General features: G+C 32.7%; 2 protein-coding genes across 6 annotated transcripts in view; one reads left to right on the top strand and one right to left on the bottom strand.

The window, feature by feature from the left end:
- The window catches only part of LOC127728688 (nuclear factor erythroid 2-related factor 2-like), a 35,628-nt gene extending 26,753 nt beyond the window's left edge, over window positions 1–8,875 (top strand). For both annotated transcript variants that reach the window (XM_052236301.1, XM_052236299.1), the window contains exons 5-8: window positions 117–308; window positions 1,914–2,274; window positions 2,640–2,935; window positions 3,789–8,875. In XM_052236301.1, coding sequence (XP_052092261.1) covers window positions 117–308; window positions 1,914–2,274; window positions 2,640–2,935; window positions 3,789–4,619 — 1,680 coding nt within the window. In that variant the 3' untranslated portion in view covers window positions 4,620–8,875. The remainder of the gene's footprint in view (window positions 1–116; window positions 309–1,913; window positions 2,275–2,639; window positions 2,936–3,788) is intronic.
- Window positions 1–13,629, bottom strand: part of LOC127728681 (serine/threonine-protein kinase 11-interacting protein-like) — a 480,863-nt gene that overhangs the window by 120,629 nt on the left and 346,605 nt on the right. The gene's annotated exons all lie outside the window — the stretch shown is intronic.

The raw sequence follows: 13,629 nt of genomic DNA on the forward strand, positions 1-13,629 counted from the left end.
ATTGTACACTACCATAGACATTGTGTTACACCAGTGCCTGCATGTGCTTACCTTATTAGCATGCTTTTATTGAGTTTTCTTTCAACAACTTTAATGTTATTGCCTTCTGATTTCAGAACTATATGCCCTATGAAAACAATATGCCTGTGATGAGTGAAATGCCACAGTCCTCAGGAGAATATATGATGCCAACCCATGTAGAGCCTCAGTATCAGCCCCTTAGGATACCTCATGAGAATGTAGATCAGCAGCAACAGCCACAGCAGCAAAATATGACAAATTTCATTCCACAAACAAGTTATAATCAGGTAAATTGTTGTCAACTATTTCATTGCCTTTGACAACTGTTGGTCAGCTATTTCATTGCTTTTGACAACTGTTGGTCAACTATTTCATTTCCTTTGACAACTGTTGGTCAACTATTTCATTGCCTTTGACAACTGTTGGTCAACTATTTCATTGCCTTTGACAACTGTTGGTCAGCTGTAGATTGCATTTTTGTATAACCAACTATTTCATTGCCCGTCACAACACAATAAACTTAAGAAATATGTATACTAATTAGGGAGAAGCAGTGTTAACTATTTGTTTAAACTTTAATTTTGATTGGTAGAATAACTAGGCAATATGTGTCTTGTTTACAAATACCCTTTGGTCTGAAGTTTCTGTCTGGCATATGCCAACGGCATTTACCTCATATTTATAGTTCAGTGACTTAGCAAAACCATCATATGTTTTCATTATTAAGTGATCTTTTTAGTTGCTGTTAAATGTAGTTTAATTATATTTGGTCTATATAAATCATTGGAATTTGTAAATATCTGTCTCACAGGGAACTAGTGCCCTTGACCTTGTTTTCATTGTTCATTTGATTAGTGGTGATGAGGCTATCTTTTCTGTTAATAGAGTGAATTGGTGAACTATATTAAACTATAAAATCATTGCAATGGCTCCATGTCTATCTCACATGGGACAGGCAATGTGGATAACCTTGACCTCATTTTCAATTAAATTATTAATGATTATAATTTATGAATTTGCCAGTTTTTCAGTTACTCATCTTCGCTAGCCAAGGTTTACGATCCACTTCCCTCCTCTCCTCCCTTGGCAGATTAAGCCAACATTTGTGATAACAATGTTGCGCCATCTATCGGTAGATTAAAGTCACGCCCATTCCTAATACATTATTCTTGACCAATGGTAGCACTTGAACTCTTCAATTTGGAGGTAAAAACACGGTAGCGTCTAGATTCTACACACTTGGTAAAGCAGGAAACGAAAATATACGTTGACATTAATGCATTTGTGCAAGAAACATACACAGGAACTTCTATTAGTTGATTAAAAACATTCAAATTGTCACTAAATATAGTCGTATGTTTAGGAGTGTAAAGACTTGTTGCACAATAAGCACATGGCAATTGTTTACATACACTTTCTACATTTACACGTGATCATGATATAGGTGCTTTTTGATTGGATGCAGTGAATTTCAACTGCAACCAATGAAAATCATTACCTTGTGTCTTCGAAATTCTATCTTAATCCGCCAAGGGTGGAGAGGAGGGAAGTGGATCGTAACCCTTGGCTAGTGAAGATGTCAGTTACTATGAGTAACAGATTAGCTGTATTTGAATGTTGGAAGCATTGTAATGTGTACATGTCTGTCTGACAGGAGTCACCTAAACCTATTCCTCAGAAAATCAGTGATACTTCTTCCATATTTTAACACAATTGAAATACATTGAAGTCACTTTGAACTATGTTTGATATAAGATACTTTTTTTGTCCCCAGCGCGACTTTGACAGATAAAATATGTGCAATGTGGGGGACATTGGAACCTCTGTTCTTTTATTAAATTTTGTCTTTGGGAAAGCATTTGTTCTAAGTATTTATTATTATTTATTTACAGACAAATCCATACAATCAGGGAGAAAGTTTCGAGGAGCGATGGCAAGATATTGTTAGTATGCTAAATTTGTCCCAGAATAATTCAGGAAATATGTTCAGTGGTATGCCTCAAAGTATGCATGCTATGATGGGTCATAATGCTAGCATGTACAACCAAACAGATATATCATCACCTCTTATGCAGTTAATCCAGTCAGTACCAGCAGCAGGTAGAGACAACCAATCATCTGCCATGATACAAAATATTACCATGCCAACAGCTGGAGACAACCAGTCATCAGTGTTATTGCAGAATGCTTCAATGCCAGTTCCACCTATGAATAATTCCATGAATCCATCTTACAATGCATTTGACAACTCAGGTATGGTGGAATTATACAAATTAAAACTAAAGAATTGTGCAGCTTGAGAATTTTAATGGAGAACTAGCAAAGGAACCCTAGGAGATCATATGAAATTGAAACTAAAGTTTATCAAATGAAAGAATTAAAGATGAAGCCTGCAGAATAAAATATGATCAGAGATTAATATTTTGGCAGTGTATTACTTGTCATTATATTTATTTATGGCTATGTTTTACTTCTTAATTAGAAAACAAAATATATTGGATTATGACTAAAATTACAAATTATTAAAAAATTATTATACTCTTGTAAAATATACACATATATTGTATGAATCACTATAAACCTATAACATTTACATAATTTTATTTTTATCATATTAGGTACTTGCCAGCAAAATGGTAATTTCACACCCTCAAATCCAGATTGTGGCTTAACAAACCAGCGTGATTTTGAGACTGGCGATCTTCTTTTCCTCAATGATAGTAGTCCCATGAATCAAACAGAATCCTTAAAAGAAGTAGAAGAACTACTGCCTGATATCATTAACAATGAAAATTTAACTGATTACAACATAAGTGAGATGGCGCTAAATGATGGCTTACGTTCCATGCATATGCTTGATGAAGAGAGTAGTGAGTCGGGAGTATCTATGGGTAGTTCTGGATCACCAGTACATGTAAATATTTAATAAATTTTTTTAACTCAAATTATATAGATTAGGGTGGTTTATTAGATTATATGAACTTATTATAGTAAAAGTAGAAAGGAATTGATTTAAATAATGATGATGTATTAAAATATTACCAGTAATTCTTACATTGGACACACTCACATTATTAAGATTCACTTTATTCATTTCAAAAGCATGGGCACATAATGGAATAAATAAATTGTATCCATTATCTGATAAATTATGGTCAATTATGAAGTTTAATTAACGGATTAATGACCCATCCGATGTCGATAAGGGGATTATCTGTAATCACAACTTATTACACCTGCTGAAATGTTAATTAGCTGAGGGTCATAAACTTGTCATAAATATGAAGACAGGTAGAATAATTGTATTTTCATCAAAATATTACGGCATTAAAGGCATGTACTTACGAAAAAGGGCAGGGCGTCTTATAAAGGGCACAGGGCGGCATTCGGGAAAGGGCGGGCGGACGTCCCTGTGAAAAAGACCTAGCTGGAACACTGTATCAATATTTGTGCTGGTAAAGGAGGTAATGACTTGTAAGGAATTTAGGGAGTAGATTGAATCACATTTTTGTTCCTTTGTTGTAGTTTAAGCCTGGCTTTCTTTTCCTGATTAACTACCAGACTTTTACAGTAATTTAAGGAGCTGGTCTAAAAGTGGATCAAGAACCGACTAACCTTTTAGAGGACTAGTTTTAGTAAGGTTGATGGTGTTTAGAACCTTATGAAATTAATATGATTTAAAATAACAAATATTTTATAATTATCTTAAATGGAGATGTATTCTATTGCTATATTACATTATGAATTACATATGTTTATTTTTTCAGGACAACTTCAGTGACTCAGTTATGTCCCCTTTTGATGGTGCAGGTGGAGCCACTGGGGGTCAAGATTATGATGAATCACAAAGTTACAAAGGTCCCAACAACTTTAATTTTAATAACAATAATAATAATAACAACAACAAAAATTATAATGGGTACAGCAACAGTGATAGCCAATCAAATTGTTCATCTGTATCTAATGATACTGATTACCAAATCGACATGACAAGGTCCAAACATGTTCACCATAACCATTCTTATCCACTACAGCCAGGACAGGAACCGAAAGAGTACAAGAAATATACATTCAACAACGATAAACCTAGGCAGAAAGGGCCACACTGTCGTGACAAAAAACGCATTGAAGAAATGAACATTCCACTGACTCTTGATCAAGTTATCGAATCACCAGTGGAAGAATTCAACGAAATTTTGCAGATGCATAAATTTTCTGATCAGCAGCTTCAATTAATTAGAGATATTAGACGCAGAGGCAAAAATAAAGTTGCTGCCCAAAACTGCAGGAAACGCAAGATGGATGTGATAGTAGATCTTGAGGACAATATGTCTTCCCTACGTGAGAGAAGAGATAGACTTTTAGAGGAGCGACACATGATTGACAAACAAGCAAGGGAAATGAAAGACAAATTTGGAGTCCTGTACAGAGAAATTTTCCAGTCCTTGCGTGATGAAAATGGAAGACCATATGATCCCCAGTTTTATTCCTTACAGCAATCCAGTGATGGCAATGTTTTCCTTGTACCACGAAATATGACAGCGGATGAACAACAAGCAAAACTTAACAAAAAAGTTAAGAAAGAAAAGGAAAAGTAGTTAAAACAATATTAGATTTAAGACTATGGAGGGATGCTACCTCTAAAAAAATGTGATAAAAGCAAGCCTTAAATGAAAAAAAATCAGGGTTTTTGATGGCGTTAAAAAAAAGGGGGGGGAAATTTTTGGCATTTGGTTTTTAGTGCTTTTTGCATTTGAAGTAATAGGATTTGCATTTATGGGTTGCACATATTCATTTTTCATTGCAAATTTGTTCACAAAATGTTTAACTGGCACTATATTTATTAGAATAAAATCAAAACTTCACATTGTTTTATTATATATAAATATTAAGAATAGATTTTATTTTCAATATAAAATTATTTACATAATTGTTGATCTCAAAGTCCAGCACTGTCAGTGTTTAGCATAATATAGAAATAAAGGTGCAAAGTATGAATTCAGTTACCCATCAAGACAAAAAATGAACATCATATTTAAATAAAACTTAACATCATACTAAATTTATTAGAAGAAACTTGTTGCACCCAATATTCTTTCATTAATACATAAAAAAATATCAAAATATTTAAAATGAAGAAAGTTAACTGGCAATTATGTTGTCAAGCATATCTTTTGTGCATGTGAATTTATTACATTCCATTCTTGTGAAAGAGCCAGGTAGTTAGTACTGTTTGTTAGGAAGGAGTTTTTGGAAATTAAACAATTATTGTATAGGGGTCATACATTGTAAAATGAACCCTAAAATATGCTAATTGTTTTCATTTGAAATGCTTACATTTTTACAGAAAAAGCATTGTATCAGGTGCCTTGTTATGAGGAATGTTGAAATGAATTATTTTATGGTTATACATTTTTAACTCAAATCCTTTCCAATGTAAAAGGGGGAGGGTTCAGGAGACATATTTGTTTAAGCCACAAACAATTTGTTTCATTTTAAATGACTCTTACAGCTGTTGTCAAAGAAGACATTTACCCATCAAATTGAATTTAAAGTTCCTCTGATCACCCATCACACTGTCAATTATGGAACAGTTCTGAGTTGACAGGTACATAACAACTGTCTCTTCATACATCTTACACTTTTATGTCTACTCAAGATGCAAAGCTTTAAGCAAAATAAATGGTAGCAGTTTGATTGTTTAGAAATAAGAATATGATTAATTCCACTAGTATAATTTGTGAAAGATCAAATTCTAGTGTAATATATTTGTAGAAAATAATAACTTTTTTGTTGAATTATAAGTGTCTATGTGGTGCTTAGTGTATCATTTATAGTAGAAAACTGACAGTATAAAGTGCTAAATAAGGTCATTATAAAAATATTGCTCTATTCCTTTATCATCTTGCTACACTTTTCTAATTCATTTTATTTTTATTTTGAAAGAAAAATTATGTTTTCAGAAACGTGTCGAAACAAAATATGTCTATACAACATGTACAAGATATAGGAAAAAAATTAATTTATTTTGCCTGCCTTTTCCAATTTAAGAAAAAATAGTTTTGTAATATTTTTATTATGGCCTTAAGTGTTATTTTTTTGTATTTATTTATTTATCCCATTTAACTTACAACATGATCAAAGATATATATAGTGTAAGATTTTTACTTGAATATTAAAATGTTTTTACAGTTTATTATTTAAACTGATGCTAAAAGCTGGTTTCCTGTAGGGGAATGCATTTCTTTGGTCTAGCTAAGGGTTTGTGTGCAAAGTTTGTAAAACTGGAACTGGTTCTTGTTTGTTAAATGTTTTATGTTGTTAAATTATTGTTATACAATTGTTATTATTATCTAAAACTTAAGTTTTACACAAATTATTGATTTAAAATATTTGATGTTTTATTTTGTCGTAAGAAAACAGAAAATTTGAAGTGGATATTTAATTTATAATATAATATTATTGGTAAAATCTGCCAAAAAAAAAATAAAAACTAGATTGTACCAATGATAAATTTTTGAAATAACTGATTTTCATTTAAACAATGATGGTATTATTTTAGTCTATAGGGCATTTGGACTTGAACTGTTGTCATTGAGTTGCCTGCTTACCATCAGGTGGACATTTCTTTATGAAGCATAATCTGATCTGTTGAAAAACCTTATAATTATAAAGCTTTCTCAATATAACTGTTTTACACAGCATCACATGTTAGTGATGTTGGGAAAAGGGATGTACATTACATAAACATGGGTTTCTATTTAAGTTGCATGCAAAAGGATTCCACATGGTTGTTAATGCATATTTCAAAGGTCGTCTTAAAAAGATTATTTCAAATTTCCAAAATATCCAAAATTTGAAATCACCACTGATTCAATAACAATAATTCAATTTATTATTTTTTTTTAAGGAAGGACAGTTCCTATTATGATAATTTATGATAATTTTAACTGAATAATGTAGTAATACCATTGACAAGTGAAATCACAGGATTGGGTTATTTTTGTCAAACGTAATGTTGCAGTACTACTTATAATTGTTTACATGTCTGGATAGAGAACAATAATTTTGGGCTTTCAGTAGATGGATTTATAGATAAAGTTAAGCAGGTGTGTATAATAAACATTCTATAGAGGTGTTATTGTTTCACTTATAACCATTGTTATGTTTTTATATCACATATTATGTCATAATAGTCTATAGCAAATAAATGCATATTGTGTGCAGTGTGAATGATGGATAATTATATGGTGATGCAAAAAATCTAAGTTTGAATATAAGTAATTAAATTGATTTCAGCAGTCTGTCAAAATTAAAGATATTGATTATTGCTTTGCTTCATAGATACTTCACTGGAAGGTACTAGTCTAAAAATAAACTTTGTAGGTCTGTTATCTTTTTTTTAATCTTGTTACCAGATATGTCACAGATGTGGGGATTTCTATGACTGTGTATTTAAAACAAGAATATTTACTACTTCAAATTATAATATATATCATTCAGATTTAAGTACATATCTGTCATAAAAAATAAAAGAGTATGTGTGTGAATGTGAATAACATTATATAGAACAGAATTACCAATGTAAGTGAACCTATATATAATTTGGTGACATTCCATGAACAGAGATTTATCAAAGTTGGTAAAAGGGATATGCTGTATATATTTGTTTGTTAAATATATTATTACAGCATGTTATTGGTATTAAAAAATATTTTACTAACAAAGCCTTTTACAATGTATACCCGTGAGTCATTTATTGTCATGTAGTCCTTCATCGTCAAATAAGACATCATCATGTACATTACATCACTTATTATTTCACTTTACACCAGAACATTTACATTCTATTGATTTAAAGGTCTGTTTGAGCCAATTATGAATATTCCACTATGTTTTAAATTTCCTACCTGAATACCATATACGTAATTTATATTTAAATTATTTCAAACAAAATATTTATGAACATTAAGTTTTTAATACATACAAATTGCATATTATGATCATTTACCTATTAAAAAACTATTTGAGGCTCTTCCTTCAAAAGCATCTTTTGAAAGCATTTGCTGTTTACTCATTTCAGTACAATTACTGATTCATGAAGAACTTATAGTCATGCATGACATATCAAAGCAAAACGTTTTTGTTAACACTTTTGATTTCATATTTTCAACAATTGAAATCTTATCATCGACTGAAAACGCTACTGGCATCTTGCTTTTGCCATAATAAATTGATAGCATAGATAAGACAGAAAAATTTAGAATTGACTTGTGAAATTGGGGAAATTATTATCATGTCGAGTGAAAATATTGTGTTAAAGACTTGGGTGAAGTTATGTCAATTTAACACACTGATAGCCTTTTGTAGAGGAGAAACAAGTTTTTATGAACCTTAGAAGTTGAAAGTTACCAGGGCTGATGGCCTCAGTCAATATTAATTTCTAAGGTCCATGAAAACTCATATTGGATATAAAAACTGATATTGTGGTTAAACAGTCCGTAGACCATCTTTATTTAAATAAAAAACATATTTTACAGAATTTCATCTGCAAGCATTTAAATCAGCAGGATTAAGTATTCCAAAATATAATATAATAATAATAATAATAATAACATTAATGTAAATTTAACCAGCCCAATGATAAATACGTGTTTCTTTAGTTTTTGCACTTTATTTTCATTTGACATAGTTATACTATATGGGAAGTTATAAATAATAATTAGTATGGGAAGAACTGTCAGTGATGATATGATTTAGGTAGTTGTTGTAGCTCCATCATTGTACATAATGGATTGTCTCATTATGGTTGTGTATCAGATATTGTCTGAACAATAAACTTATTTTATATTGATTTTGAATTTATTATTTTGCCAATTATTTTGTTGGACATGAATAATTTGGCAATAACAGGCACTGGAGGTTGTTGTTTAAGATGGATGGATGAATGAAGAAATTGGTGTTTAACATCCAGTAGAATATCTTTCATTATGAAAATAAGATGAGGTATGATTGCCAATGAGTCAACTCTCTACCAGAGACCAAAGGATGTAAATGTTAGCAACTATATGTCACCATATGACATAACAAGCTATAAAAGACCCAGGAATGACGTGAAGCAATTCAAACGAGAAAACAAACGGCCAGATTTATGTTCAAAACAATAATAGAAAAACAAATGTAATATACAGTAACAAACAACAACCACTGAATTACAGGCTCCTGACTAGGAACAGGAACAACCCTCCCTCTAACCTGGGACAGGTGTGTAACAGCACAACATAATATTAGCTGAAAGGGGTTTAACTCATCAGATAAATACAGAGCACAAAAACCAATAAGACACAAAGTACAGATCTGAGAGTACTAGCAGTTACTGAAAGCTAGTTCAAAGCCAATAACAAATAATTAAAAAAATAGTGTTTTTAAGACTAAAATATCAATCAGTACACATCCAACATCAAATGGATCTAGTGTAAAGACGCTATTAACAGTCAAAGAAAAACATAACCTTGTGCAATGCCAAAATGTTGAACATAGGCCTGTGAAAGTGCATTGACATATAGCAATAATATATAGATGGTTTTTATATAACCCAAAAAATCCGCGTTCGTATAATGTTATCACATTGTCGTCGTCTGAAGACATTTGGTTTCCGGACAATAACTTTAGTTTTAGTGTATGGATCTCTATGAAATTTATCCAAAGGGTTCAATACCACAAGTATTTTTTTCCCTCATAATTTTAGAAATTATCAATTTTCAACAAATAATTGGGGGTCACATTGTATTGCACAACAGCAAGAAATCTTCAATTGAATATAAATTCAAATCATATAACCAATTTCAAGTTCTTTGACTACATTTATTCTGTGTCAGAAACCTATAATGTGTCAAATATTTAATTACAATCTAAATTCAGACTTGTATCAAGGAATTTAAATATACAATTCCTTGCTTGTATCAAGCTTGAATATTGTGTCCATTTTTGACCCAACTGTTCAGGGTTGGACCTCTGCGCTCGGCGAAGCAGTTTATTAATTTATTGACAACAAAATCAATTTTTATAGCGATAAAAAAATATTCAAAGATCTAATAGTCATCATACTCATGACAATAGCAATAACCTTTGTACGCGGCCGTGTTCAGTTTTTTTACAAGACATTTTGACCTTTATTGACTAAACAATACTGTCTCATTTCTAAATGTAAAACGCAAAACTGCAAAACCTGTAAAATTATAATAACATATACTAGCAATTTAAAACAAATCTTACTTACAAGAAGCTACGATGATCTGAATTGTATATCAACAATTCTCGTCTACGGATGTAACCTTTGCTGATTGGTATATGTGGGTGGAAACGAAAGGAAGGGTGTGGCCATATATCAGACATCAACAACAATGCAAGCGATATTGTTTACCAGCATTTTACTCACTCTGATCATTCAATCCTTTCTGTGCAAGTCTGCATCATCGAAAAAATATACCACAGGACTAACAATCCTGATCTTGCTACTGGACTACTGGATTCGAGAATTAGGAACTGCGACACCATATGATTTCAATGACAAAATTGATGGTATAGATATCCTGTCTAGTCCTTCCTGCATGTAGCTCGGTGAATGTGATGAACATTTTCAACTCTACTCCTGACGCAGTCATAGTCATCGTTATTATACATCACCTACTCTCCATGATGTCTCTTGGTGACCTGCTGCCATTTACACAAAAGCCGTTGGATATTTGTCACATTCGCACGAAGCTTTATTCACTCCCCTTTTCAAAACTCCATTCTCTGTACAACTTCTTTTTGGAAACCACTGTTACAAACCCCCATTCAAACCTATATTTGCCAACAAAGGTCTCGATGCCATCAACTTGGCCAATATCCTTCATTATAAATCAGTTCACTCGAAAATACCTTCCTATTTTAAAGATCAGTCTACCTATCATTTCTTATACCTATACCAAACCAATTGCAACTAAAATTTTAATTACAAACACGTGTTGCATGATCTCAATATTGACGACTTCAAGTCTAAACCTCCTGATTGCACCTGTGCTTGTTCCCCATTCATATATGATCGAACTGGCCACTTATTATCAATAACACTTCTCTGTGAAATGTGTTATCCAAAGGCCCGAAATATCGTGAGCCTAATTCTATCAATTGGAAACACAACTTCAAAATACTGATGGATTCAGTCGATGATTATGCCAGGCAATGGGATAAACGCGAGAAAGAAGAAGTAGTTACTCTTTTTGAATGGATTAAGGCTGTGAGGTCGTTGATACAAATACAAATTAAATAAACTGAATGGGTCTATGAATACACATGTTACATCAGTCTTTAGGCTCAAATTTTGCAAAACACCTGTCCTACCATAACAAATTTTGTATTGTCCCCGCAGATAAAGCCAAAAACAACATCATTTTTGTGTGTAAATCACACTATATAATGCATTAAATGAATTAGGATGAAAATTCACTTGGAAACTCAACATATCATTGCCCCCACGACACTTACCAAGGAGGAAATATTGGATAATCATAGGTCTGTTCTATGTTTCTTTGGAATTTGAACCAAAGACGAAGAACTGGATCTTCCTTCGCTGTATTGAATACCTAAATACAAAAGTGTCCCTACAAACAACGTTATATTGCTGGGTCTTCCAAGTGCTCCACGAAATCTCTTTCTAAATTATTATTTTAACATCAATTTTATCAGCAATCAAATCAAGGCTTTAAAGTTATTGTGAAACTAACTATTCTAGAGGTGGCGTGAATCAGATGTGGATACTAAAAAATTAAAAAGATCTTTTAGAGTGCATACAATCTAAGACTCTTTCATCTTGCAATAGTATTGAAACATTTGTCTTTTCTACACTTTACACGAGTATTCCCCATTCCAAACTAAAAGACAAATTGGAAGAGTTGGTCCAGACTCCTGCTTTGTTTCATAAAAAAGAATGGTCAGCGTAGATACAAGTATCTTGTCTTAGGGAGGGATACATCCTACTTTGTAAAAAAATCACTCTGATTCAAACAACAAATTCCCTGAAACTGACATTATGAAGATGCTTGATATCTTTATTGACAACATATTTGTTACGTTTGAAGGACTTGTTTTTCAACAAACAGTTGGCATTCCCATGGGAACCAACTGCGTTCCTCTTCTTGCCGACTTGTTCCGTTATTCATATGAGGCTGACTTCATACAAGAGCTTCTTAGGAAAAAAGAAAAGAAGCATTATCCTTCAACTTTACATTCCGCTATATAGATGATGTCCTCTCACTAAATAATTCAAAGTTTGGTAACTATATTGAACGCATCTATCCCATCGAACTTGAGATATTGATTGATTGGTGGTTAACGTCACTTTAAGCATTATATTGCATTGTGTTATTTCTTGGATATCAGTTTTTATCGGTGGAGGAAGCCGGAGTGCCCGGAGAGAACCACCGATCTTCGGTAGGAAAACCGACAATCCTAGTCAATTAAGAGTCGAGTGCACCTGCCACGTGCGGCATTCGAACTCACAACCTCAGTGTTGACAGGCTAGTGATACAGTAGTTTGACTATTTTAACCACTCGGCCACCGAGGCCCCGAACTTGAGACAAAAAATACAACAGATGCAGTTAAGTATGCATCATATCTTAATTGACTTACATCTAGAAATTGACAATGAGGGTCGTTGGTCGAAAACAAAACTTTACGACAAAAGAGATGATTTCAGCTTCCCAATTGTGAACTTTCCATTTCTATGTAGCAGCATGTCAGCAGCGCCTGCATAAGAGATGATTTCAGCTTCCCAATTGTGAACTTTCCATTTCTATGTAGCAACATGTCAGCAGCGCCTGCATATGGAGTATATATCTCCCAGTTTATACGATATTCCAGAGCTTGCATTTCCTATCATGATTTCCTTGATAGAGGGTAGCTGCTCACAAGGAAGCTATTAAACCAAGAGTTCCCAGTGATGAAAAATATGAAACAATTAAATTGAGAAAACTAACGGCCTAATTTATAACAAAACAATTAACGAAAAGCAAATATGACAGACATGAACCAACGACAACCAATGAACTACAGGCTCCTGACTTGGGACAGGCATATATAGAATGTGGCGGGTTAAACTAGTTTGCTGGCGCCAAACCCTCCCCTTAACCTTGGACAGTGGTGTAACAGAACAACACAAGAACAAACAAAAGAGCTTAACTCATCAGATCGATACAACGCAGAACACATCTAACAAAAACACAGACCGGACGTGGCAGCGTATCTATACATCCCACAACAGAAAAAGACACTAAGTAAAGATCTGAGAGTACTCGTAGTTACTGACAGATAGTTCAAAGCCAATAACAACTAATAAAAAATCATGTATCTAAGACTAAAATATCAATCAGTACATATCCAATGGATTTAGTGTAAAGACGTCATTAACAGTCAGTGGAATGCCATAATATAGGTATCGACAGATTGTGGTACCGGGAATGTGCAACTGTGTATAACAATAATATTTAGTATGGTTTTAATCTAATGATAACAAAATCAAAATTTATACCAATGAAAACAATATTCAAAGATCTAGTTAGAGTGTT

Source organism: Mytilus californianus, unplaced genomic scaffold, assembly GCF_021869535.1.
Source record: "Mytilus californianus isolate M0D057914Y unplaced genomic scaffold, xbMytCali1.0.p SCAF_2, whole genome shotgun sequence".
Classification (NCBI taxonomy): Eukaryota; Metazoa; Mollusca; class Bivalvia; order Mytilida; family Mytilidae; genus Mytilus; species Mytilus californianus.